At 38.2% G+C, this 26370-nt stretch overlaps 1 protein-coding gene across 2 annotated transcripts; it reads right to left on the bottom strand.

Moving 5' to 3' along the window:
* Positions 1-1656: 1656 nt before the first annotated feature.
* VBP1 (VHL binding protein 1) lies at positions 1657-24819 on the bottom strand. Of its 2 annotated transcripts, none has more exons than XM_074359103.1 (6): positions 24727-24819; positions 17250-17374; positions 8665-8731; positions 7730-7828; positions 4758-4896; positions 1657-2718 (listed from the first exon to the last, which is right to left on the bottom strand). In XM_074359103.1, exons 1-6 carry the CDS (start codon positions 24802-24804, stop codon positions 2648-2650), a joined length of 579 nt encoding a protein of 192 aa, XP_074215204.1. In that variant the 5' UTR covers positions 24805-24819; the 3' UTR covers positions 1657-2647. The 2 variants fall into 2 exon arrangements, with proteins under 2 accessions (XP_074215204.1, XP_010965395.1); XM_010967093.3 differs by lacking the exon at positions 24727-24819 and adding an exon at positions 20389-20544.
* Between the last annotated feature and the right edge of the window lie 1551 nt (positions 24820-26370).

Raw genomic sequence — 26370 nt, 5'->3', positions numbered from 1 at the left:
CCCTGGCCGGGACCAAGGCTACACATGGTAGACTGTTACAAGAGGCAGTGGTATCTTATGGCTTCAAAGCCAGGGTGGCTCCTGCCTCCACCTATATAGTCTGTGGGAACTGCTGCAAAAACTTCCACAGAACTGTGCCTAAAGCTGCCCCTGGCATGCTGTCCATGGTGTCTTGTCTGTCCTTTGTCCTTCAGAATAAACTGGTGTCAGACATGGCCTATCCAGGTCTTGAGAGTTTAAATGATAAGTTGAACCCAACACCAGCTACAATGACTGTTGCATATGCACTCGGCAGAGACAACACAATCCTATGTTACCACCAGATAGACACAAACATGGCTATGTATTGGATTAGAATCAACCAAGATAAACCTTTAAGAAATGGTTCAAGATCCTTAAAGGCATCACTGAGGTTTAGCAGAGACTATGAAACATACAAAGAAAGGAAAGTACTCATTCATTAAGGGACTGGACTTAACATTTTTAGCAAACTTAGTCATGAGTTATTTCTAAATAAAAGGGCAAGGTACCATGGTACAGAGGGAAGGCGATTTATCCGGGAACCAGATCTGGGTTTCACTCTGGCCATGTGGCCTTAGATAAGATCCTTCCATCTGCAGCCATCAGTTTACTATAGTTTACTCATTAGAATACTACTGTGAAACCAGTCGCGTTTATGTAACAGCACTACATAATAAGCAAATTCCATGTTAAGTAAAAAAAGGATAAAAATTATAAAGACAAAATTATTTCAATTATATTTTTAAAAAACATGCACAGAAAAAGAAATGGAAGCCACAGACATCAAGGGGGACTGTAAATGAAACTTAAATATCTTTTTTTCCCGTTTTCTAAATTTTCTCAAATGAACATATTTTATAGTGGAAAAATAAATTTCAGTTGCATTTCCAACACCCTTGTTACTCACTATGACATTCTGTAATCAATCTTTTGCTCATTATCCTCTTTGGGCATACCATACTAAGATTAAGATTAACCCTGAAAATATCATCCCATATCAGGCTAGTTGTATTATCCTGAAAATGTAAACTGTTTATATAAGAGAATCTAGCAGAAGCAGGATTTAAATATCTTTTATTTAATTAACAGAGCTTAATTACTGTTTCTGACATGTTTCTGACATGGGTATTTATGTATATTTGTTGAATAATTAACGTAATTTTTACTCTTTAATTCATATCTCTAAAGAGCTATGTTTCTTCATATTGCCTGGAATACCTAATTTTCATATTTAGATTTCCATGGACTTTAAGTTTTAAGACAAAATTAAGACCTTCTGAGCAAATCATTCTTGTCCTAATATTAACAGGGACATTTTGTATCAATATACTTACCATAATAAAGTTTGGGGAAAAGTAGGACTTAAAACATCTGAAGATACAAATTCCAAATTCTAAAATATGGGTATTTAAAATTATGAAAGAAAAACTGACTCAAGGAACTTTGGTATCTTTCAGATTTATCCTGTCAATTGTTTGCTTATCTATATTCCTTCCAATGGTATCTTATGTTGCTTCTACAAACATAAGAAGTTCTTGGGACATGCTATTTACATGTGCAAGTAAATAAACTTTACAAATATGTAAAAAGACCCATGTTAATTTTAGAAAGAATAACATGAAAAAAGGTGCTATGCCAGTTTTAACTTCACTGTTTTAATATCATGAAATACAAGTACAAAACATTGTACAATTATATTCTGCTACATGGAGATGGAGTAATACATTTGTGTTCTCACCCGAATCCGTATTGCCCAGTGGTAGCCGCTGTGCCAGTGGCTTTCCACAGGGCTTTTCTACTACTCTTACGAAGTTTTATCAGGAATAAAAAAAGCTTAGAACTCTTTTAAACCATTGCAGATTTATATTTATCTTAACATTCTTGTTCAGCTGCTTTGGAGAACTCTTAAGAAATACAAAACTGCCTTATGCAAGAGATTCGAGTAGGTAATTTTGTGATTTCACGTTGGCCAAGATCTCCCTTATGCTGGCACTGCAGAGCCTCTGTGCACTTACATCACCTTAGAAAAAAAGTGTTGTCGCGATAGCCCTCTTGTTGTTTAGGAAAGCAAATTACCATTTCCTGAAAAGCACAGAATGTTAGTTATTGGCTAAGCAATAATTCATGAAACTTCATTTACATAAGACAAATAACAACAACAGAGGACCATAAAGACCCACGTGTACTAAAGAAAAACAAGTTCTCAAATATTCAAACTGTTTTTGCTACCTCTAAAGTGGTTTAATGACATCAAGTGAGAACACCAGCTAATAAAGAAAAAGTAGACTCTGTGAAACTGTCCAGACATCAGCTTTCATAACATACCTCACAGTTTTCAGCCATTTCAGGTAAGACTTTTCTTATGACAAACAAACAAAAAAATGATGAAAGCAGCATTTACTTTGTTGGAAATGTGAAAAAAATAAAAATACTGCTAATTTCATAAAATATTTGAAACTAATTTTGTTTTTATAAATAAATAAAGTGGTGTTTATCTTTTTTTAAAGTTTTAATTACCATTCTTGCTGTTAAAATTATTTAAAGTTATGTCAACCTTTAAGGATAAACTTTGGGGTACTTAAAACAACATGTTTGGAAAACTGAACCACATTTTTTACTGCCAGGATTATGCTTTGTTCTTGGTCGAATCATCTTTGTTTCTTCTTTTTACATCCCAGTTATAAACCCTGGCCATATCTGCAAGAATTGTCAAAGAAAATGCAAATACAATTCTAAAGATAACATACGCAATGCCTAACTATTCATTTACACAGTGAATCAAAAATGGCAATCACACAAAGTACTAGTGACAATATACCAAGAAAAGACTGAAACTAAATTCCACCAAAGCCAAGTCAAGGCCTCAAATCAGTCACTGCTTAGCATGTCTAGTCAACTATGGCGTTCTATCCGACAAACACAGGCCTTACAGTGTCAGCAGCTTTTAAGACAGCCCCTCATGCATAAAATTTCAAAGATTGTTCAAACCATGCCTTGACATGTAACACTTAAATTAGTACAATTTAATTATCAGTAATTTTATCTCTTACTCTCTGTTTAGTTTAACAGGACATTCACCCCACTTATTAAGCCATCTACATCTTTCCCTTTCCACAAGCACCATCCAGCACAGGCCTTCACACATCAACTATTTCTTTCATCACCGTATTGGTCATCTACATTTTCTCCAATCTCCTAAGAATTTTATTTATTTTTTTTTCTCTGAATGAAGTCTCCACCTTACCAATCACATGCCAACCCTGCTCTAGGCCTCAAGTAGGCCTGCCTTCTCTCACCCCACCACTCAACACCTGTCATATTCTCCATGCTATGGAGAAAAGGGAGAAGTGCAGCCCCTACACTTGAAGAGCTCCCAGTCCAGCATGAAAAACAAAGTCCTACAAGCAAAGTGCTAAGTAAGCACACAGTAACAACAAAACGCCCTGAGAGGATTAGAAAATATTCAGAAATGTTCCGCTGCTCGAGCTGAAATATGAAACATAAAAAGGAGTAAGCAGGTAAGTAGGGGGAAATCATTCCAGGTAGGAGGAACAAAGTGTGGAAATGCGAACTACATGGCACATTTGAGGGGTGAGCAGGACAACTGACTGGGTTACTTAGAACTCCGGGTGTACTCTGGGAGGGCGAGGAAAGGAAGAAATCAGTGGCTTGAGGTAAAGCTGGCTGCAGCCCCTCAGAGTGCCCATGTGCATACCTTACAAGTCACAAGGAACCAGGGAAGTACTATGACCAGAGGAATACACATAACATGCGTGACTCAGTAAATTCAGGGTGGAGATAGTGTGAATGACAGATGGGAGGAAAACAGACTAGAAAACTACCAAGTCCAGGTTCTGGAAGGCCAAAATGAGAGTCACAGCAATGGGCAGAGAGGTTTACAAGGGAAATCAGACAAGAGTCTGCTGATTAGTGGCTTTAGGTGACGAACAAGGAAGCAGTGAAGGCCTACTCCCAGGTTTCTGTCTTGGGTGACTGTGTGGGGCAAATGACTGTGACAGGAACCAGGAGGAGAGACAGGTCAGAGAGCAAAGGCCAAGAGCTGTGTTTCAACATGCCAGCCTTCCGCCTTGACGAGAATACCCATCCCCTGCCTCTTCTCTCCAATGATACAAATCCTACCCTGCCTTTAAAAACAGCCTAAGTTCTACCTTCTCAAAGCCTGCTCTGAACTAATTCCAGTTCATACCTATCTTTCTGTAACTTTAAAATTGCCTTGGTGTTCTGTACATGAAATGAACATACTTATATTTGCTATGAAATATGAAATATTTGTTAAGAAATCATCATTTAGCTGGTTTACATGTACAGTTCTAAACAGCAAGACTTTGCCACTCTTTTTCTCATTTGCACTGATTCCCTCACCATCCCATGCCCCATACAGCTTAGCACACTTGTAGGAACATAGGAGACCCTTAAAATTATGCTTGAGGAACTACTTACTTGACAAACTATTTGGAAGGAAAATGCTCATGTGTTAAATTGAATTTGCTCTTCCCATACTTTCATACTTCAAATTCAGATTAGTCTACCTACAAAGTTATTTAAGTACTAATATTAAGTATTAGTTCCAAATACATCACGTACTACTCTCATAAAATGTGCAACTTACCATTACTCTAAGAATAAGTACATTTTTCTCATTAAAGCAATGCATGTAAGAATGTTAAAAACATCTTTCTCCTTTCCTTCCTTTGCCTTTTTTTAAGAAAGGATACTGACTTCTGTGGTAGTAAATTGATCTCGAAGAAAGTCCAGGTCTTCCTCAAGAGAATCAAGATTCTTTGTGGCAGTCGATAAATTCTTTTCCAACAAAGCCTGAGCTTCATCAATATCATATTCAAGCATTACATTAGCCTGGAGAGACAGAACCATGACAGTCACTAAGCATTTACCTAGTACTTGATAGGTTAGAGCAGGGGTTGGCAAACTACAGTCCTTGAGCCAAATCCAGCTGGCTGCCTCTGTCATAAGTTTTATTGAAACCCAGCTATTTTTTATTCACTTAGACTTTCACACCACAGTGGCAGAGTTAAATACTACTTGTGACAGAGACCATGTGGTCTGCAAAGCCAAAAATATTTACTCTCTGCCCTTTTACAGAAAGTTTATTGACTCATGAGTTAAGAGTGTTTCTTTACATATATTATATCATTTACTCCTCATAACAACCCTGTGAGGCAAGTTATCTGCTTTACAGTTAAGAACAGAGGCTCAGAGAATGTGACAATGAATGTATGTATGTTCATGTATAACTGAAAAATTGTGCCCTACACTGGAATTTGACACAACATTGTAAAATGACTATAACAAAAAAATGTTCAAAAACAAAACAAAACAAAACAAAAAGAACAGAGGCTCAGAAGTCAGGTGACCTATGCTTGCATAGACAGTAAATAAATGGAAGAATGAGGATAAGAACCACTATGTTTAACATGGATGTTCCTGGAGAATGTCATTGTAAGTGAAGTAAGCCAGAAAGAGAAAGAAAAATACCATATGAGATGGCTTTTATGTGGAATTTAAAAAAAAAAAAAAAAAAGAAATACAAAACAGAAACAGACTCATAGACATGGAATACCAACTTGTGGTTGCCAAGGGGGCGGAGGGTGGGAAGGGATAGACTGGGATTTCAAAATTGTAGACTAGATAAACAAGATTATACTGTATAGCACAGGGAAATATATACAAGATCTTGTGGTAGCTTACAGAGAAAAGAATGTGACAATGAATATATGTATGTTCGTGTATAAGTGAAAAATTGTGCTGTACACTGGAATTTGATACAACATTGTAAAATGACTATAACTCAATAAAAAATGTTAAAAAAAAAAACCCCACTATGTTTAGTTACCAGATCCTATCTTTCTACTACCTCCATCATGACACTAACTAGTATTACATTTCAATCAACTTTAAAAGTTGTTTCTGAGCTTAAGATACAATAACTTAAAAGTTTTCAAAGACATATATATTACCTATATTTAATCCATTAAGAAAAGCAGCTAACTTTTACTGTCTCCTTCTCATTTCCAACAGATGGTAGGGGCAAAGGCAAAGTTACTGACTTACCACTTTCATCATCTGACAGATGGAATTTAAAAATTACTCAAATGATTGTCATAAGGATTAAATGAGACAACATGAAAATATTTGGCACAAAGTAGGTGCTACATAGATACTTACTGACTGAATATGCCAATCTATGATAATTAGAAAACTGCATAAAAATTCAGGGACAAAAATATTCAATGAAAAGCAAATGCCTCTCCAAACCCATACCCCCAATATCATTCCTCAATCAATTACTGTTGTCTCTTATTACGTTTTTTTTTTTTTTCAGAAAATGTCTACACTTTGCCTACTTTTAATAAGAAAAAATGGAATACATTTAAAAACACTTCATTCACGTCAAAAACCATCAGTATCAGGCATTCATTTGGGAAGTACCCTGTGCCAAGTATTTCTCCCAAGCTGATTCACTCCTCAAATACTGCCTTATCAGCTTCTCCACTTGACGGTGTAATAGGAACCTCAAGACTGACGTGCCCAAAACACAACTCCAAGTCACCGTGAAAACCTGTTTCTCCTTTGCCTGTGATTTGAGTTACAAGTATTTTTTCTATTCATTGCCTTTGACTTTGCTTATGGTTTCTGGGTTTTGTGGCCTAAAAAACCATCCTTATTCCAGGGTTACAAAATGAGTTATCTATGACTTGGCCTAGAACTTTGATAGTGTCAGTATTTCATATAAGTATGTGATCTATTTGGAATTCATCCTCCTGTAAGGTGGGCTCCAGGTGCAATTCTTAACAGAGAGCTCCCTGTTGTCCCAGTCTAGTTTATGGAATTATCTTATTCACACTTGTTGATGGAATGTGAGCCAAGGGAAAGCGAAACCAAGGAGGATAACCCCCAGGATTTGAGCCATTGGGTGGATAACTGTTCCATTTACAGAACCAAAACTAAACAAGTATGGGAATAATGGTGGCAGAATTAAATGTAAAAACTCTGAAAATATTACAGCTAACAAAAAGCAGGAGAAGGAACTAAGGGATAGAGAAGCGAGTGCCTCTCAGGGATGATCCTATAGGACAGGAGGGAGAGCTTCGAGTAGTACTGACTTGCTACTTTGTATGGGAACTTGCCTGAGACAACAAGATCGATGGACAGCTAGCTGGACAGTCAGGAGTGACTCGGCTGGTTGGTCAGGGGACTGAGAGGAGTAAAGTAGGAAGAAATCACAGACAAGGTCTATGAAATCATCAAAATTGAAATACATGATTTAAAAAATGTATTCTAACCTCAAGTTTTTTGTAATAATCTTTTCTCCCTTTAGAGAGAAACTTCTAGAACTAACTCTTACGGTGAAGAAACATTTATCTGAGGTTCAACAGTACTTTCTATTTTACATCTATTGCTCTTCCTTCTGTTACATTTAAGAGAGGAAGCATTAGCTGGAGGGGAAGGAGGGTTGTGATCAGTTTTGTTTTGAGTGGGACAGACTTGAGCATGTTTCTGCAGTAATCTTCATCACACTCCTGATCCCCACTGGACACCACCCCCTCATTCCTTCCACAGTCAAGGGAGATGAGCACTTTACACAGCTCAAACAGTACCACTGTGCAAGGGAAAACATCCTGGTTTACAAATGTCAGCCAAGGAAGCTGCGGCTACTACACTTACTTACCCCCAACCACAGACACACTTTATCAGTAGGAGGAACTGAAGCTTTGCAATACAAGTTATCTGCCAGTAAGAATCTGGTCTCCAGTGAATTGGTGGACTCCTTCAAAAGAAATGACAGTACTGTAAACAGTCCATTTTAACATCAACATTATAAAGGAGAGATCACAGAGCTGAATCTAAGCCATTTAAAACAGTACCATCATGCAGACTAAATACAGTGGTAAAAGAAATGAATGCTGGAGCCAGACAGCTGGGCACGGAGGGCATGGACTCTGGCTCAGCTACTTACTACGTGTGTGCGCATGCACACACACACATCCAACAGTACCTGGCGCAAGGTAAGCACCATTCAAGAAACATCTAGCGTTAATTATTGCTTCATCAGTGCTTCATGCTCAACTAACCAGTTTTCTGAAGTTTCCTACAAAGTTCAGGACAGAAAAAATGTACTAGAAATGTAGTTATTTTACCAGTCAACCTATAAATCATATATATACATGTACACATAATCTTGTAAATACAATACGCTTAGGAAATTTAATCTTTACAGCCTGCTTTTATTTAATAAATACTGGATTAAGACTAAAAAGATTCTCAAATCCAGTTTTCCCAGCAACTAGCTATATGACACTGGTCAAGTGTAACCTCTTTGCAAAGTTTCCTCGACTGTGAAATGAGAACCCAAAATATAATTTCTAAGATTCTTTCTAGCTCTGTAAGTCTTGGACTCACTCCTTATTCTGAGAGAACAACAGCAACAACAAAAACTGACTTTTGGCGGAAAGGCACATGTATTACAGAAGCACAGTGTCTGTAACCTCAAGACATGTGCTCAAGAAGGCAGACTGGATCTCCCAGCACAGTTCAAATACCAAAGAGCACGTCTCTGCTGAAATATCCTGGTTGGCTCATATTTACAAACAAAAATGCACTTACTTTTTTCTTCTGCATGTATTTTAGAATTTCCAAAGTCTGCTTAATTTCAGGAATCTGACTTTTTAGCCTGTGAATAAGAAAAAGGTTAGCTTAATATTTCTGCCACCAAGACACAGTCTTACTAGCTTTGCATTTTCTGTTGATATGTTTTGAGGGCAATTTATACATATGAAATCTTTAAGATATTTAATAAATTTTGTTTATTAAAATATCTATCCCAGACATAAATATTTACTAAAATATTTAGATATAATAGCAAATATTTATGGAATGCCTACTGTGTACCAAAGCCCTGTTCTACGTGTCAAACACCACAGTAAATCATATTCCACATAGGTGATTCAGAGGTTCTGCATCTGATTAGAATTGGATTTTAAATAGACTAATTTTAAAAATAACATGCATTCAAATATATTCTAAATTGGAAACCACTGGAAACCACCAACTCTGTCAGGTGTGATGAGACTGACTGGACTTAACAGGTAAGTTATATAATAGCTACTAGCCTGGAATAACTGGACATCCACACATAAAAAATTACTCTAGACACAGACCTTACACATTTCACAAAACTTAAGATGAATCATACCTAAATATGTACAATGAAAAACTATAAAGTTCCTAGAAGATAACACATGAGAAAACCTAGATGACCTTGGGTATGGTAAAGACTTTTCAGATACAACACCAAAGACACAATCCATGAAAGAAATGACATGCTAGACTTTATTAAAATTAACAACTTCTGTTCTGCCAAAGATCCATCAAGAGAATAAACAGACAAGGTACAGACTGGAAGAAAATATCTGCAAAAGACACATCTGATAAAGGGCTGGTATCCAAAATACACAAAAAACTCTCAAAACTCAACAATAAAACAGACAACTGGATTTTTTAAATGTACTAAAGACCTTACTTAACAGACCCCTCACTAAAGAAGATACACAGGAGGCAAATAAGCACATGAAAAGATGCTCCAAGGAGACCGAAAGTGGAGTCTTCCGAGCATTTCAAATATCTGCTTAGAAATAGCATGCGATAAAAAGGAACATTATTAATACACTGGTGTTCTTCACTTCATTACATGAACAGCCACAGGAAAACTAAAGGAAATGTCTTCATTATTCTGACTGTAAATTCTCTGTCATGTGATAATGGAATATGGGATGCTACATATATTATATACTTATATATATGTAAGACTTAAAGAAATGGAAAGATATCACATGTTCTTGATTTGGAAGAATTAATATTGTTAAAATGGCCATACTACCCAATGCAATCTACAGATTTAATGCCATCCCTATCAAAATACCCAGGACATTTTCCACAGAACTAGAACAAATAATCCTAAAATTTATACGGAATCAATAAAGACCCAGGATTGCCAAAGAACACTGAAGAAAAAGAATGAAGCAGGAGGAATAACCCTCCCATATTTCAGACAATATTACAGAGCTACAGCAATCAAAACAGCATGGTATTGGCACAAAAATAGACATATGGATCAATGGAACAAAACAGAGAGCCCAGAAATAAATCCAAAGGCCTATGGCCAATTAATCTTCAACAAAGAAGGCAAGAATATACAATGGAGTAAAGACAGTCTCTTCAGCAAGTAATGTTGGGAAAACTGGACAGCAGCATATAAATCAATGAAGTTAGAACACTCCCTCACACCCTATACACAAATAAACCCAAAATGGCTTAAAGACTTAAATATAAGATATGATACCGTAAAACTCCTAGAAGAAAACATGGGCAAAACATTCTTTGACATAAATCTTAGCAATGTTCTAGAGCAGTCTACCAGGCAATGGAAATAAGAGCAAAAATAAACAAATGGGACCTAATTAAACTCATAAGCTTTTGCATAGCAAAGGAAACCATAAGCAAAACAAAACAACAAACTAAGGAATGGAAGAAAATATTTGCAAATGATGCGACTGACAAAGGCTTTATTTCCAGAATATATAAACAGCTCATACAACTTAATAACAAAAAACAAACAACCCAATCCAAAAATGTGTAGAAGACCTAAACAAGCATTTCTCCAATGAAGATGTACGAATGGCCAATAGACATATGAAAAAATGCTCAATATCACTAATTATCAGAGAAATGCAAATTAAAACTACAAGGTATCACCTCACCCCAGTCAGGATGGCCATCATTCAAAAGTCCAGAAATGATAAATTCTGGAGAGGGTGTGGAGAAAAAGGAATCTTCCTACACTGTTGGTGGGAATGTAGTTTGGTGCAGCCATTATGGAAAACAGTATGGAGATTCCTCAAAAAACTAAACAGACTTACCATATGATCCGGCAATCCCACCTCTGGGTATATACCCAGAGGGAACTCTGATTTGAAAAGATACATGCACCCCAATGTTCATGGCAGCATTATATACAACAGCCAAGACATGGAAACAACCTAATGTCCATCGACAGATGACTGGATAAAGAAGATGTGGTATACTTATACAATGGAATACTACTCAGCCATTAAAAGAAAATAATGCCATTTGCAGCAACATGGATGGACCTAGAGACCGTCATTCTAAGTGAAGTAAGCCAGAAAGAGAAAGAAAAACACCATATGATATCACTCATATGTGGAATCTGAAAAAAAAAAGGACATTATGAATTCATCTACAAAACAGAAAGACTTACAGACTTAGTAAACAATCTTAAGGTTACTGGGGAAAGGGCATGGGAGGGGATAAATTTGGGAGTTTGAGATTTACAAATGTTAGCCATTATATATAAAAATAGATTTTAAAAATGATTCTTTTGTAAAGCACATGGAACTATGTTCAATATCTTATAATAAACATTAATGGAAAAAATATGAAAATGAATATATGTATGTATATGCATGACTGGGACATTGTGCTGTACACCAGAGATTGACACATTGTAACTGAGTGTACTTCAATTAAAAAAAAAAAGAAATGAGTTATCAAGCCATTAAAAGACATGGAGGAAACTTCAATGCATATTACTAAGTGAAAGAAGCCAATCTGAAAAGGCTACGTACTATATGACTCCAAGTATAAGACATTCTGGAAAAGACAAAACTATGGAGACAGTAAAAGGATCAGCGGTTGTCAGGTTAGGGGGAAGGGAGGGATGAATACGTGGAGCACAGAGAATTGTTAGGTCAGTGAAACTGCTCTGTTTGATACTGTAATAGTGGACACATGATATCGTCCATTTGTCCAAACCCAGAGAAGATGTGGTATACTCTGGCAGAACACCCAGAGTGAACACTAATGTAAACTATGGACTTTAGTTAATAATAACACATCAATATCGGCTCATCAACTGTAACAAATGCCCCACTCTGGTGGAGGGTGTTGGTAACGGGGGAGGCTGTGCATGTGTGGGGGCTGGAGGTAGGTGAGAAATCTATGTATCTTCTGCTCAATTTTGCTATGAAACTAAAACTTCCCTAAAAATAAAGCCTATTAGAAATAATTTTTTAAAAACTACTAGCAACTGATTCTCAAATGACATGAATCTCACTGACAAGAAAATAAAGAGATAAAATATGCTGAAAACACTCAGAGAGGAAAGAATAAAACTTTTAAGCTTTTTTTTGGACAATTAGAAGCTACCCAAGGCTTTAAGTGTTTTGCGTGGAAAAAAGTGCAAAATAGTTCTGGGGTTCCTGTCAAATCACAATGTAATTTGTAACAAAACAGACTAAGGATACAAAAAGAAAGGTGTGGTCCTTTAAGAATACATTTAACTAAATATTATTGGAGATCAGCATGTAAACAAAGTTTAAATATGATAATGAAAATATAGTTACTGAATCATATAAAGGAAGTCACAGCACATGTGAAAGAGGCTGGCATGGCAAACTTTGTTACACCCTGTGCTACTGACTTGGCAAGAAATGTGTTAGATGAGCCTGACGCTTAAAAAAAATAGTATCACTATCTAGTCATATAGCCTAATGAATAATCTAGAAACACACATTTAGCATTGATTTTTTTTAACTTAGTTTGAAGGCTAATGTTCTATGAATTCTTTACAATTCAACACATGCTGTAGATCTCTCCATTCTGCTTATTTTTGTATATGCTGATATAGGTAAATGCTACAAAGATGTACATTTATTCATTTGTAAAATATCTGATACACATACAACATAAGTATGTTCAAATCAAGTTTTTTTGGTCATGTAAATGACTTCTATGATATATTTTTGCACGTATTACATGTAATAGATAAGCTAGGAAGCATATCAATGAATCAAGCAGCTACAATCCCATTCGACTTAGGAACCACATCACCAAGGCCACTATGCATGTCTGAGAAATACACCCCTCCCCACCATGCTCTGTCCCAAAAGATAGCAACTCTCCAGAACTGTGTGTTTACAGTCCCTTTTTTACCTTTTCAAATAGTTCATCACATCTATGTGTATCCCTAAACAATTTATTCTTTGCGGGTTTCTCAGCTTAATACAAGCAGTCTCTTGTACATGCTTTTCTGGGGTTTGCTTTATAACTCAATTAGGTTCCTAAGATTTGTTCATTTATTTTCACTGCTGTGTAACATCCAATTACAAATATAACACAACTTGTTTTTCCACTGCCCTGTCAATGGACACTTGGTTTAGTTCTAGGTCTTTGTTATTATATGAACAATGGAAATCTCTAGGTCCTGGGAGTGCAAAGGGCAGTGAGAGGGGAAGCAGCAGCTTAGAAGTGAAGTGGATCAAGTCCTCAAAAGGGGAGTTTAAGGTTAAAAGGAAACTTTCTAGGTGTTATTCCTCCCCCTAAAGTGCCCTGTGTGAATTGCATTACCTACCCTATCACTGCTAAAGGGCAGAAAGCCAGTAGAACTAGCCAGAGTCAGGGAGAAGGTAAGGCTGAGGAGCTGAGAAGACAAGTTCCCAGCAGTTCCTCTTTCTCCACTTCCACTCCCAGGGGAGATGATAAAGACAGAGAAACAGAAAGAATCTCCCAGTGGCCAAGTTGTCTGGCTGGGGAGAAGGAACATTTGTTCAATGGCTGTGCCACAGACTGAATAGCAGCAGCATTCTTCCTAACCCTACCCACAGGAAGGGACTTAAATTATTCCCACTCCCACATACATTACTGGCCAAAGTAACTTGATATCCCTGAGCTGACAGGCACAATAATCTGATCAACTCAACTACAAAATTAAATAAAGACAATAAACTCAACAACCTCTACAAGATGAAACAAAATTAAATAGTAAAAGATTATACAAAAAAAGATTATACACACAACATTGTAAACTGACTATACTACAATAAGAAAAGAGAAATGGAAAAAAGATTATACAGTGAGTATTAAAAATACCTCTAAGAGAAAAGAAGATATTGGTAATCTGAAGAAAAAACAAGTAGATGTAAGAAGAGCCAACCAAAAATGACATAGGGATCCCAGGAACTGTAAGATAATTGAAAGATGGCAGCTTATTAATAAATAAAAAATACATAACTAAATTAGAATATCATCATTCTGCAACTCATAATTAATGGATCTAGGCATTGAGTATCATAGTAAGAGACAATTAGATACTATCTGCCTCTTAATGGAAAAACAATACACAAATCTATGAAGCAGTGTTGCCAAAAACAAAAGAAAGAAAAGAAAACCTATGACCAAGACTACAGATCTAATTATCACTTTACTGTAAACAGAAAGTACAAAGAAACATGCCTGAAAACCCACAATTGCTTTGAAATTTAGCAACACACTTCTGAATAATCCAGATTATAGATATAAATGTGAAACATAAAACAATAAAGCCATGAAATACAAAATTGGCTTTCTTAAGCAATACACAAAAAGCACTATGAAGAGAAATTTTGACTGAAAACATTTAAATTAAGAACTACTTATCAACAGAAACCATAACAGGGGGAGGCTATAGCTCAACTGGCAGAGCATGTGCTTAGCGTGCATGAAGTCCTGGGTTCAATCCCCAGTACCTCCTCTAAAAATAAATAAATGTAATTACCTCCCCTCCCCAGGCCAAAATAAAATAAATAATACAATAATGAACAAATAAAAAATATAAAAAAGAAATCATAAGAAAAAAAGACAAATTACAAAAGTAAGAAAAATTTCTCACACATATAATCTAAATGTGTCCAATATATAAAGAATTCCTACAAATAAAAAGACAACCAAGCCACTATTAAAATGGATAAAACTCTTCAAAAAAGTTTTCTGTATTCACTGTGTCCAATTTTATCATTCTTTTCTGAATCACTGGACCAACACTGTTCCCATTCAGAATATCAATGTCTTCCACTTAACTAAGTCCAAGTCCATTCTCAGCCCTTATCCCACTTGGGCGAGCTATCAGCAGCATCAGACAGGGGTGATCATTCCCTCCTCCAGGACACATTTTTTTTTAGCTGGGCTTCCAGAACCCCATGATCTCCTGGCTTTCCTGACCTCACTGAAAGTTTCTTTTCAGTCTTTTTTGGTAGTTATCCCTCTTCTCCCTGTCGCAATGCCTAGATCTTTGATCGTCTCTCTTGGTAATGCAGCTCACTTCAGTCCTCTGACTTTAAATGACTTCCAAATTTTTATCTCCAGCCCAGATTGCTCCCAAAATTCAGACTCATATATTTAATCACCTACTTACATCTCCACCTGGATGCCCAAAAGGCATCTTAAATGTGTCCAGAATTGAACTGCTCCTGATCTTCCCCCAAACCTGCTCCACCCAGTCTTCTCAGGTGATGGTAACTCTCCTTTCCAGTTGCTCAGACCTGGGAGCCATCCTACATGCCTCAGTACGAGAGTCAGCAATTTAAGTCTATACAGAGATTCTCTCCTCTTCCCCAGGGCTTGGTTGTGAGGTGCATTTTCTCCTCTAACTATAACTTCCCTACAAGTGATCTCAAATCCGATGGCTTTAGTCTTCTTTTTCAAATAAAAATAAACTTTTATTATAAAAGCAGCACATGTACACTACAGAGAATTAAGAATACAGATAAGCAAAATAAGAAAAATGCCATATTCCCACCACCCAAAGATTACCACTGTTAATGCAACACTATTGTCAATTCTTCCAGGTATGTCTATGCACATACACATTTTTCCCCTGCCAAAATGAAAGCATACTGTTTATAGCATTTTCTATTCTTTCTTCCATTAACACTCTTCATCTGTCCATGTCAATGACTTTTCATATCATCTAATACCAAGCCCTTATTCAAATTTCCTCAATTGTCACCAAACTCAAAGAAGAAAATGTATCTAAAAACAAACTTTTGTATCTTTGCACAAGTGGTACCCTCATACCCAGACTACCCTTCCTTACTTTAGTCTGCCTCCAAACTCACAACCAGCCTTCAGAATTCTACACAGCCGCCTGCTCCTCTTGGAGTTCTTTGTCTGCCTGCTTCAGATCATACCTTCCCCTGTATTAACTCATTATTTTGTACTACAGTGTCTTGACTGCTACACTTTGTGAACCCAATTTACTTACAAACCTATCATGCCCCTAGATTATGTCCCTGTGTAGATACTGGAACTTATTTCACTCAAAACAGTATCTGGCACCTATTAGGAATTCCATAAACACTTAACTGACAGAAGAATGCTGGCACATGTGCATAGCAGACAGATACTCATAAGTATTTATTACTGGGAACTGATTTCATAAGCTACTATAAAAATACAGGGGAATAAAGGATTGAAAGCAAGGATACTTTTATTCTATGCCCATTAGTTACGTAGTTCTGGGAAAGTCATATCCTCTGTGGGTCTCTCATCTCAACAGCAAAATGAGAAGGATGAAGTGGACACCTAAGATGTTATGCTCTTAGATGCTCTGGAATAAGTACTTCAATATTCATCTATTATGTTTCTAAACCATATTTAGACTGACAATATCAAGTGCTGACAAGGATGAGGAACAAAACTCCCATACACTGCTGGTGGGAGTGTAATATGCAATAGCAACTTTGGAGGATGTTTGGCACTTTCTCATAAAATTAAACATACACTTACCATGTAAGTCAGCAATTCCACCCCTAGGTAATTTCCAGGAGAAATGAAAACAAACGTCCACACAAAGACTTAAAATCAAATGGAGAAACAATCCAAATGTCCATCGACAGGCAAAGAGATAAAAATAGACAAAAATTGTGGTACATCCACAACAACAGAAAATGACTCAGTACTAAAAAGAAACTAATTTACTGCTATAACACCATGGATGACTCTCAAAAGTATTATACTAAGTGTAATAAGCCTGACATAAAACAGTAGTTACTATATGTTCCATTTATATGAAGTTTAAGAACAGAGAAAACTAACCTATGATTAAAATAATCAGAAAAGTGGTCATCTCTAGGACTGGGCAGGGTTGGCTGGAAAGGGGTGGGAGGAACTTCCTGGGGTAATAGAAATGTTCTATATATTGGTCTGGGCAATGGTTAAAAAGTAGATACATTTATCGAAGTTAACCAAACTAAACATTCAACAAACAGACATTTTATTTGTATGCAAATTGTCTCAATCTTTCAAAAGTTTAAGCTATACAAGATTACTCTTTAAAACTTGGAAATTTTCACTCTTACCTCCTTTTCTTTTGAGCAAGGTTGAGTTCCATAAACTTATACTTCTGGTACTGTTCATCCAGCTTCTTTAGTACTGTATCTGCAGTCTCATTCCCAGGCTGTTTCATAAAGGAATCTACATCTTCCTTTAGCATCAGAAAGAATACATTACAAACCTTAGAATTCATACCTCTAATCAGATTTTTGACTGCTTTAGCTTTATTTTTAAAACATAAAGGAAAAAGAGCTTGTGTTTCTTTTTCTCTAAAGGCTTATAAAAAAAGTAGTTATAAAAGTTAGGGACCATTTCAGACAGTGCACATACACTATGTAGCTAATTTATTCTTCCTCCATCTTCCTCTTTTTACTTACACATGGGGAAAGATGACCTTGTCTACTTCATGCATCCTCCATGCAGCACTAGTAGCAAATATGAAAATTACCAACAGTCAAACACATTGCCTAGTCATGTGCCCTACCCACAAAATGATTCAACAGGTTGCCTGCCAAAATTATCAATTTTATCACTTAAAATTTTAATTCAAGTACTGCCACAGAAATCAAGCTAAACATGGTCAGTAGGTTCCTAAAACAAGCCACAAATGCTTCCTTAAGTATCAAGTGGTTGAAATAAAGCAAACCTAAGAGGCAAACAGAACAATCTTTTGTAACAGGAATAATTAACCAAAAGACAAGCAGTAAAACCCAACAGCATTTTTTAAAAATGCAAACTACACAGGCTGGCCCTTGAAGAAAAGCTAGTTACTTAGATAAGGATCAGGTACTAAGTGAAAATATATGGAAGTTTTAAGGAGATTTTATAAGGGCTTTCCAGTAGTTTAAAGAACTGTAGTCCTTCACTGCAAGTATCTTACAGTTCCTGGGATTGCTACATCAGTGTTCTCATCCATGCTTACTAGCTATAAGGGAGCATTTTAACCAAAACAAGGCAAGAAGAAAAAGGAAGAGAATCACAGCAAGGGAGTGCACTAGTAAGTGCTCAGCAAACATCAGCTGTGTCTATACAACGTGCTAAGGGAACAGATGGAAGTGCCAAGAATGCCGTCCTGGGGTGGCAGTCAGGGAAAACTACAGGGAGGTCATATCTGAACTACATGTTGAGATGAAGAGGTCAACAAAGGGACAAGGGGGAAAGGGACAATTTAAGCAGAGAAAGAAATTACTGCACCAATGGAAATGGGGAAAAGGCACAGTCTGGTTTCTAGCCAATATGGTATACTGCCTCCTCTCACCACATACAGTAATACATATTAAGCATCTACCTGCAATACTGAAAGGACAATTTCTGTTTCTCTTGGCAACTCTAAGTACTGCCACCCCTATTTCAGTTAAAGAAACGGAGGCCAGAAGCTGTAAATTAATATGCTCAAGACTAAGCGGCAAGTGGGAAGTAGAGGCAGGATTCAAACCTTGGGCTACTTAGAAACCAATGTTCTTTCTACAGTATTATGCTATTTACAATTGTTTGGGAACATAAAAATATTTATGCAAAATTTGGATTATTATATTAGATTGGTAGAAATTTTAAGGTCTAAAAAAAAACCCATAACATTTTAGGGAAAAATGCATTTTAAGATAAGACTTTATTAAGCCTTCAGATAAAGTCTATCCTCCTGAATTAGATTTGTGAAGCCATCTCTCCGTGACCACCATGAATGTAGTATTTTAAGGCACTATGGAAACTCAATTCCACATCTGGTCAAGAGCTTATACTGTGTGTTAGGTACTGTGCGGGACCAGGAGAAATGACACTGAGCAAGATAACGACCTCACTTTCCTCCCAGAGGCAGAGCATGACATGTAAGTAGAGGCGATGGAGCTCCACAGACTGCCGAATTCAAATCCTGGGTAACTCACACCCTGCGTGACTCGGGGCAAGTTACTCAGGGGCTCTGTGGTTCACTTTCACCATCTACAAAATGAGAGTAACAGTACCTGCCTCCTAGGGTTTTGTAAAAGCATTAGGAAAGTGCCCTGTATTCAAGACATTTTATCTGTTAAGCTGGGAGATGAGTGTAAAGAAACAAATGGCACAGCTCAGGGAGAAGTATAGAAAATTCTATAAAACTGAATCAGCAAATGTAAATATACAGAGTATACATAAAAGTGGTCTAAATAAAAGAATAAATAAAATAAATGGGTCTTTTGAAGGGTGTAAGATATGATTAGCAAAAAGACAGAGATAAGGCAATATAGATTAAGAAAATTCCCTTAAGATTTTGTAGCAGTTCAGCCAGAAATGAGTAGGGAAAGATAGATGACACCGGGCTGGAAGGTCAGTCACGTTTTCTCTCATTATTCCAATAGTTTTCAAATACTATTTCGAGAATAGCGTTATGGAAGTACTGGGTTGAAACCAACTACTTGCTTCTCTCTGGACTTAGGTTCGTCTCCCTGTTCTGTGAAGATTCCAAATTGCATTCGTCGCTTCCTTTCTGAACTCCACACGATTTATTCTCTACTAAGTTGTTAGGACAATGTTATCTAAAAGCAAATATGATTATACAGTGGCTTTAACTAGACACCTTCCGTTGCCTACTGGATAAAACCTCAGTTCCTCAGCAGGACACACAAGGGCTTCACGTTCTCACCCTCTCCGACTTCCCCAGCAGTCCCTTCCTCCATTCTTCAAAGGAAGGAACCACTGCAGTCCTTCCCCAGACTAGGTATCACTTCCTATCTTCACACCTTAGCACCAGCTCTTCTGCCTTCTCATTGTACCCTAAGTCACCACTCACACATCGGCTTCTCCAGAACCTAGGCCGGGACTCAAGCTTCTCACCGCCTCCCGTTCTCCAGGAAGCAGGGGACGAAATCCAGCTTGGGGATTGGGGTGGCGGTGGGGGTGGCGGTGGGGTAGGGTGGGGGCGGTCCCGAAGACCACCCCGCCCCTGCTCCCGAGCCCTCCGGCCCCGCACTCCCTTATCTTCTGGAGCCTTTTCGCACCGCGTTCCCGCCGAGCGGGTCCCAACAGGGCTCAGTCCGTCCAGGCGCGGAGGGGGAGAGCGGACGGAGTGCTCTCTCCCAAATCCTTTAGCTGAACTCGTTCCCACAACAACCGAGGCCAGGGTGGGGACCAGGAAGGAAGGGGTACCCCACAGAACAGCGTCAAGATACCGAGGAGCGGAGTGGCCCTTACCACAAAAACGGCCTCAGGAATTCCTAGGTGGAGTCGCCGCCCGTTCCCTGCGGCCACGTCTTCCAAAGCACAACCGTCCTTAGCGGCCGCCATCTTGGGGAAGCGAGCGCGCGACTCACTCCCTCTCGAGCGGCCAGTCACCGGGGGCCTGTGATTGGCTCGCTCACAACTTCAGGCCCGCCCCCCGCCTGTGAGGCTGCGCATTCATTGGCGCACAGGAAGTAGCTGCCCTTTCCCCCTCGGCCGAGTCGCCCAACCAATGGGTGCCGTTTGGCTGCGCACGGGTGAATGACAAGCGTGGAAGGGCCGCGGAGGCGAATCTAACGCTGCAGGAAGGACCAATACAGTCTCCTGGGAGAAGGGGTTCCGGGGATTTTTGTGGGTGGGCGGGCTGGAGGCCTCTGGCTGTCTGGGACCTAGCCAGAACGGACCCCACTGCCACCTCAGACAGGCGGCACTCTCCAGAATAGCCTTTGAAGCGACCCGATGTCTTCTCTGATACAAGCAAATCCAGAACCTAGATGCCACCATCGAGCTTGAGCCTCAGTGTCTTTCTGGTCATACCATCTTGACAAGCTTCCAGGCCCTTGAAGAGGACTTGTTTTGTGCCTGCTTCCCAGTGTAGCCAGTGGCCGGATTCTAATAAATACCCCTCCCATTGCATCAAACTTTACCGAAAGCCACCTTTGATTAGACACTCACCACCCCAGCTAAAACGTTTTCAAAAGTTTACAGTCTACATTGCAAAATCCCAAGATCTCTTACGAGGCTTCTAGGCCCAAGAACTTCACCATTTTGAAAGCCAAGTGCATTATACAGACCCAAGTAATTATTCTTCGATCTGTTTTTTGACACCTAACCACCGTATTTGTTCCTGCCTTGGCTGTTCTGGAGTACATCGCAGCGAAGCAGTGCTTCATTCACTCACTGAAAGCCTACCATGAGCCAGGCCCTCTATGAATAAAGGATAAATGTCAGTCCCCTTACTTAGTGAGTGTATATGTATATATATATAATAGTGATTAACATTTATTAAAAACGAACTATGTCCAAATCACTGAGTCATGTTATTTAAACCCCACTGCCCAGTGTGAGGACTGCTATCACCCCTAACTTGCAGACCAGTAAAGGAACTATTGTAAAAATGAATGATTGGTAACATAATAGACTAAATGTTATAAAAGGAACACAGGTGAAGACACTAAGTCGTATTTTAAAATGAGAATAACAGCGTGTACCAACAACACTGTTGTAAAGGTTAAATGAGATTTTGTAATGTAGAATACCTAATAAGTACTTGCCACACAATAGGGCTGAAGTAGTGAGGAAACTAGGCAGGGCTGGAGAAGTGGGAAGATGGAGGCAGGCGGATTGGAGAGAGGGGTGAGACGGGAGGGAGGGAAGTGGGCGGGGCTTTGGACTGAAGGAAGTGGTAAAGGACTGGGTAGGGGGAGGGTTTGGAGGACTGGAAAGAGGGTGGGATTAGAGGACAGGAAGGGGTGGGAGCTGGAAGACTGGACCTAGGGGTGGGGCTGAAGAACTGTTGATAAGGGCAGGGCTAGTAGACTCAGAAGAGGGAAGGGGTTGGAGGGGTGGGAAAATGGGTGGTGCCTAAGGAGTTAAGAAATGGAGCAGGGCAGTAGGACTAGAGGGTGGAGAGGCTGAGGACTGGAGACAGTGGCAAGGCTGAGTCCTGGTAACGGGCGGTGGTAGAGGACAGTGGGAGCTTCTATAGTGTAGTAGCAAAACCTTAGAATATGAAATTGAACAATACCATTATATTAGAATTTAAAAACATAAAATACTTGATAGTTATATAATGCAAAATGCTAGTTACTATTAAAAACCACAAATCAATGGAAAAGAAATTAAGAATGCCTGAATAAGTAGTGTTATACAGTGCTCATGATTTGGAAGTGGTGATATTGTTAAGATGTCTATACGTCTGTCTTCTCCAAATGTAACTATAGATTCAGTGTAGTCCTAATCACCATGATCTTGGAGGCCTTTTTTAAATAGAATTGATCAGCTGATTATAATATTTTATGTTCTTCAAAGAGAACCTGAATACCTGAAACAATCTTGAAAAATATGAATGAACATGGAAGACTATCTGATTTTGAGACCTACAGAAAACTCTTCTAATCAAGTGTGTGTTTGGATCAATGGAACAAAACAAAGTAAAAAAGTAGACCCATAAATATGTTGTCAATTGGTTTTTGAGAAATTTACCAAGACAACCCAAGGGGAAAGGAATTTGTTTTTCCCAAATGTTGCAAGAACAACTGGATAACTACAGGTAGGGGTAGAGATTTACTTTTTACTACCTGTCACCAAACATGAAAATGTATTTTAGATAGATCATATATCTAAACATAAAAGCTAAAACTATAGAGCTTCTAGAAGAGAACTGGAGGATATCTTCATGGTATTGAGATAATCGAATTATTTCTGAACATGTAATAAGCATTAATCATAAAAGAAAAGCTTGATAAATTGGACTTAAAAATTAGAAAACACCTATTCATCAAATGATATTACAAATGTGAAAAGGCAAGCCACAGACTGGGAGAAATTATTTGCACAATATATCTAACAAAGAATTAATATTGAGAATATACACAAAACTACAAATCAATAACAAAAAACAAAGAAAAATATTAAAATGAACAAAATAGTTGGACACTTCACACACACAAAGATTGGAATGACCAGTACGTATATGAAAAGTTACTTAGTCATTAAGGAAAGGTAAAATAAACCATTATGTTATATTACTTACAAACCCACTAGAATGGCCAAAATTTAAAATACTGATGGCAGTAATTTGAGGCCAGAATTCAGAGTACCTAGAATTATCATACACTGCTGTTGGAATAAAGTGATACAGTCATTTTTGGACAACTTTTAGCACTTTTAATTTTACATAAACACATACTCTATGACCCAGCCATTCTACTCCTACATATTTACCCAAGAGATAGACCCACATTTGTCCACAAAAAGACTCATACAGGAATGTTTATAGAGTTTATGTGTGTATCCATTTAAAATTTAGTTTAAAAATAATGAGTATGAAAAATATATTTTCAGATAAACAAAAACTGAGTTTATCACCAGCGTAAGTACCCTAAATAAACTTTTAAAAGATGTACTTCAGGAAGAGGGAAATTATTACAATGCAAGAAGGGATGGTGAACAGAGAATTTGTGAACACTGGTAAATCTAAACAAAAATGTTTCTATATAAATACTAACACTTCTAATCTGAGGGGCTAACAAAATAGGACAGGGCTAAAATACTGGACCATCATAATATGTGAGTTGGGAGAGAATGCCCTTGTAGTTTTAAAGTGTTCTAAGGTCCTTGTGTTATTTGGGAGGGGAGATTAAGATATTAACTTTATTTTTTGATAATTTTGAAGTTTTTGGTAAAATTTCAAGGATAACTAGTAAAACAAGAGAAAGACTGCATCACCTCAAAAACATTGAATTGAAGACTCTCAAGAGTATTGAATGTCCAAATGAATGTTTATTTTACTTGGAAGATGGGGGTGATTCAGTTCAGGCTGCAGAGAGATCATCATTTGTTTTCACATCTGATTCTGAATCTTTTTGCTTTGGTACTTCTACATGGAATTTTGCCTGCATGAAAGGAAGACAGATATGTAAATCTTTCATTATTTATATGTCTTTTTTCTTGTGGTTATAAAATAAATGACAAGTATTTTTACACAAAACTCTGGTCAGTCTTCTTATTATCTAATAGTTGAAGATTTGTCAGACCTGCTGAAACAGACATTCAGGAACCAGGGGACCCAATACATTGGCTGAAGATTGAAGGCAGAAACCTTGTAAAGGTACTCTCTATATTACAACTGACAGCTTACACTTCTAGGCTCAAGATGTTTTCTCTGCCTCTAGCTCTAAAGTTCTACCATCTATACATCTACTAGTTGAAATCCTCCTTACCATTTGATATTCAATGCCCTGGTATTCAACTTAGGTATCACTTCTCTGGAAAGCTGTCCCTGAAACCTCCAGTCTGAGCTACCCACCTCTTCCAGCACTGATCACAGTTGTGTTTGTTGAATAAATAAATGAAACTATTGCTGAATAGGTATCAGAACCCAGCTGAGGTTTGACAACATCAGTTTCTATAGGACAAGGTCTGTATATTCTGTGTCTTTTTACAATGCTGAAACTGCTAGAATTAGTTTTTCTTCTGTGAGAGACCAACAGTGCACAAAATATTGTAAAACTCTGTTCTAACACTGGTCTTGCCTCCAATGACTGCAAATCTCTACCAAGGCCCTAAGGAACAACAGCTCAAACATACCTTATCTCTTGTAGGTGGAGTGGAAGGATTGCTGGTCCTTAAGCCCGGTTGGGTATAAATCATGGGTTGACGTGCCATTAGGGAAGGAGCTCCCAATGGAGTTGGAAGCTATGAATTCAAATGGAAAAGAAAACAAAGTGAAAAATTAATTAGTCTGTGATTGCTGTCCTAAAACAATAGTACTGAGAGGACAAGTAACCCCTCTAGAGCAGATATTACATTTCAAGAATGTCAACTGAAAGGAAATGTCAGTTACAAAAAGAGAAAGCCTCCATCCCTAAACCTGAGAAACTCGCACTGAAGAAGCTGTTGAAAAAAACCTCCAAAGTAAAAAAGAAAGGAAAACCATAGCTTGATGAAAAGAGATACACGTTCCACCTCTGCTGGATTTTGAACAAGTTGAGACATAAGTCAAAACAAGGGCATATGGCCTTAAATCACTGGAATCTATATAACTAGATGTTCTATTGTCCCCTCCTTCAGACCAGAATATACTTCAGAAATATTTACAAAGAGATGGAATGTGACCAGGCCCTCTGCACCTCCTGCGGTCGTCAGAGTCCGCACACTAAGGGTCGTATTTGCTAAAGTTTCAGTGGGCCTGCTGTTTTCCAAAGACTAGCATGTTCAGTTTTGATTCTAGAAAAACAGTTTTTGGTGAGCTGTTTAAAGCTTCCTGATCAGGACACAATAGATAAAAGCCAGCGCCACTCCTGTGAAAAACAGGCACAAGAAACAATAGAAGCCTTTGCAAACAGCTAAAATTAAAATGTCCCACTTGTTAAACCACTACAAAAACATCAGGGCCTTGCCAGGAGTCCCAGTCTTTTATTTTTCTCCAGGGGCATTCCTTGCTTAATTTTACTGGTCAAGACTGCGGCTGTTGGGGCTTGAGGGGGCCCAGTAAATCGCAAAACTTATCCCACAGGAATTCTGAACTAATTGAGATAAAGAACATGGAATAAGATAGACCAAAAATGAAATATCCCCTTTATCACTGAATGGCTAGATTGGCATATGGTGCTCAGGTATGCAGACAGACATGATATGCTTCCCTGTTCAGAATCCCAGAATTGGATGTACAGACCTAAGGCAGTGCTAAAAAAATCAGTCTTTCTAAAGGGACAGGACTGGCAGAGCAGATCATTAGGGATACTTCTGACAGGAAGCTGACTCCCAAGAAGAAAAAAAAAGGCAGATGGGCACAAACTTTTGACTTCATTCCAGATAGAGGCCAAATTGAGGAATGGATCTTCAGGGCTGCTTGTCAAGCCAGACTTGTACTGATTTCAGAATGAGGTAGACCTACTCAGCAAGGTACAGACCAGGCTGGACCAGTGAAGCCCACCTTGATAAGGCAAAGCTCCCACACAAATGACCACCTGGAGGGGTGGAGGGAACTCTGCTCTGTGCAGCAGGCTGGCTCTAGACCAGAGGCTGTAGGCCAATCATTATTCTTCCCACATTAATAATCAGGCAAAACACAGCCCCCTCCCCCACTTCGGGAAGAGTGGGTAAAGGAGGGAGCTTAAGAACACACTCAGGGAGCACCTGTCCACATGAAAGCTAGGAGTGGGCAAAATGTGGTTCTAATACAAAGCAATTAGAGAAAGATTAGAAAGGGCAGTAACTTTGGACATTGTT

Source organism: Camelus bactrianus, chromosome X (assembly GCF_048773025.1).
Source record: "Camelus bactrianus isolate YW-2024 breed Bactrian camel chromosome X, ASM4877302v1, whole genome shotgun sequence".
Classification (NCBI taxonomy): domain Eukaryota; kingdom Metazoa; phylum Chordata; class Mammalia; order Artiodactyla; family Camelidae; genus Camelus; species Camelus bactrianus.
This window is presented reverse-complemented; position numbering and strand designations above follow the sequence as displayed.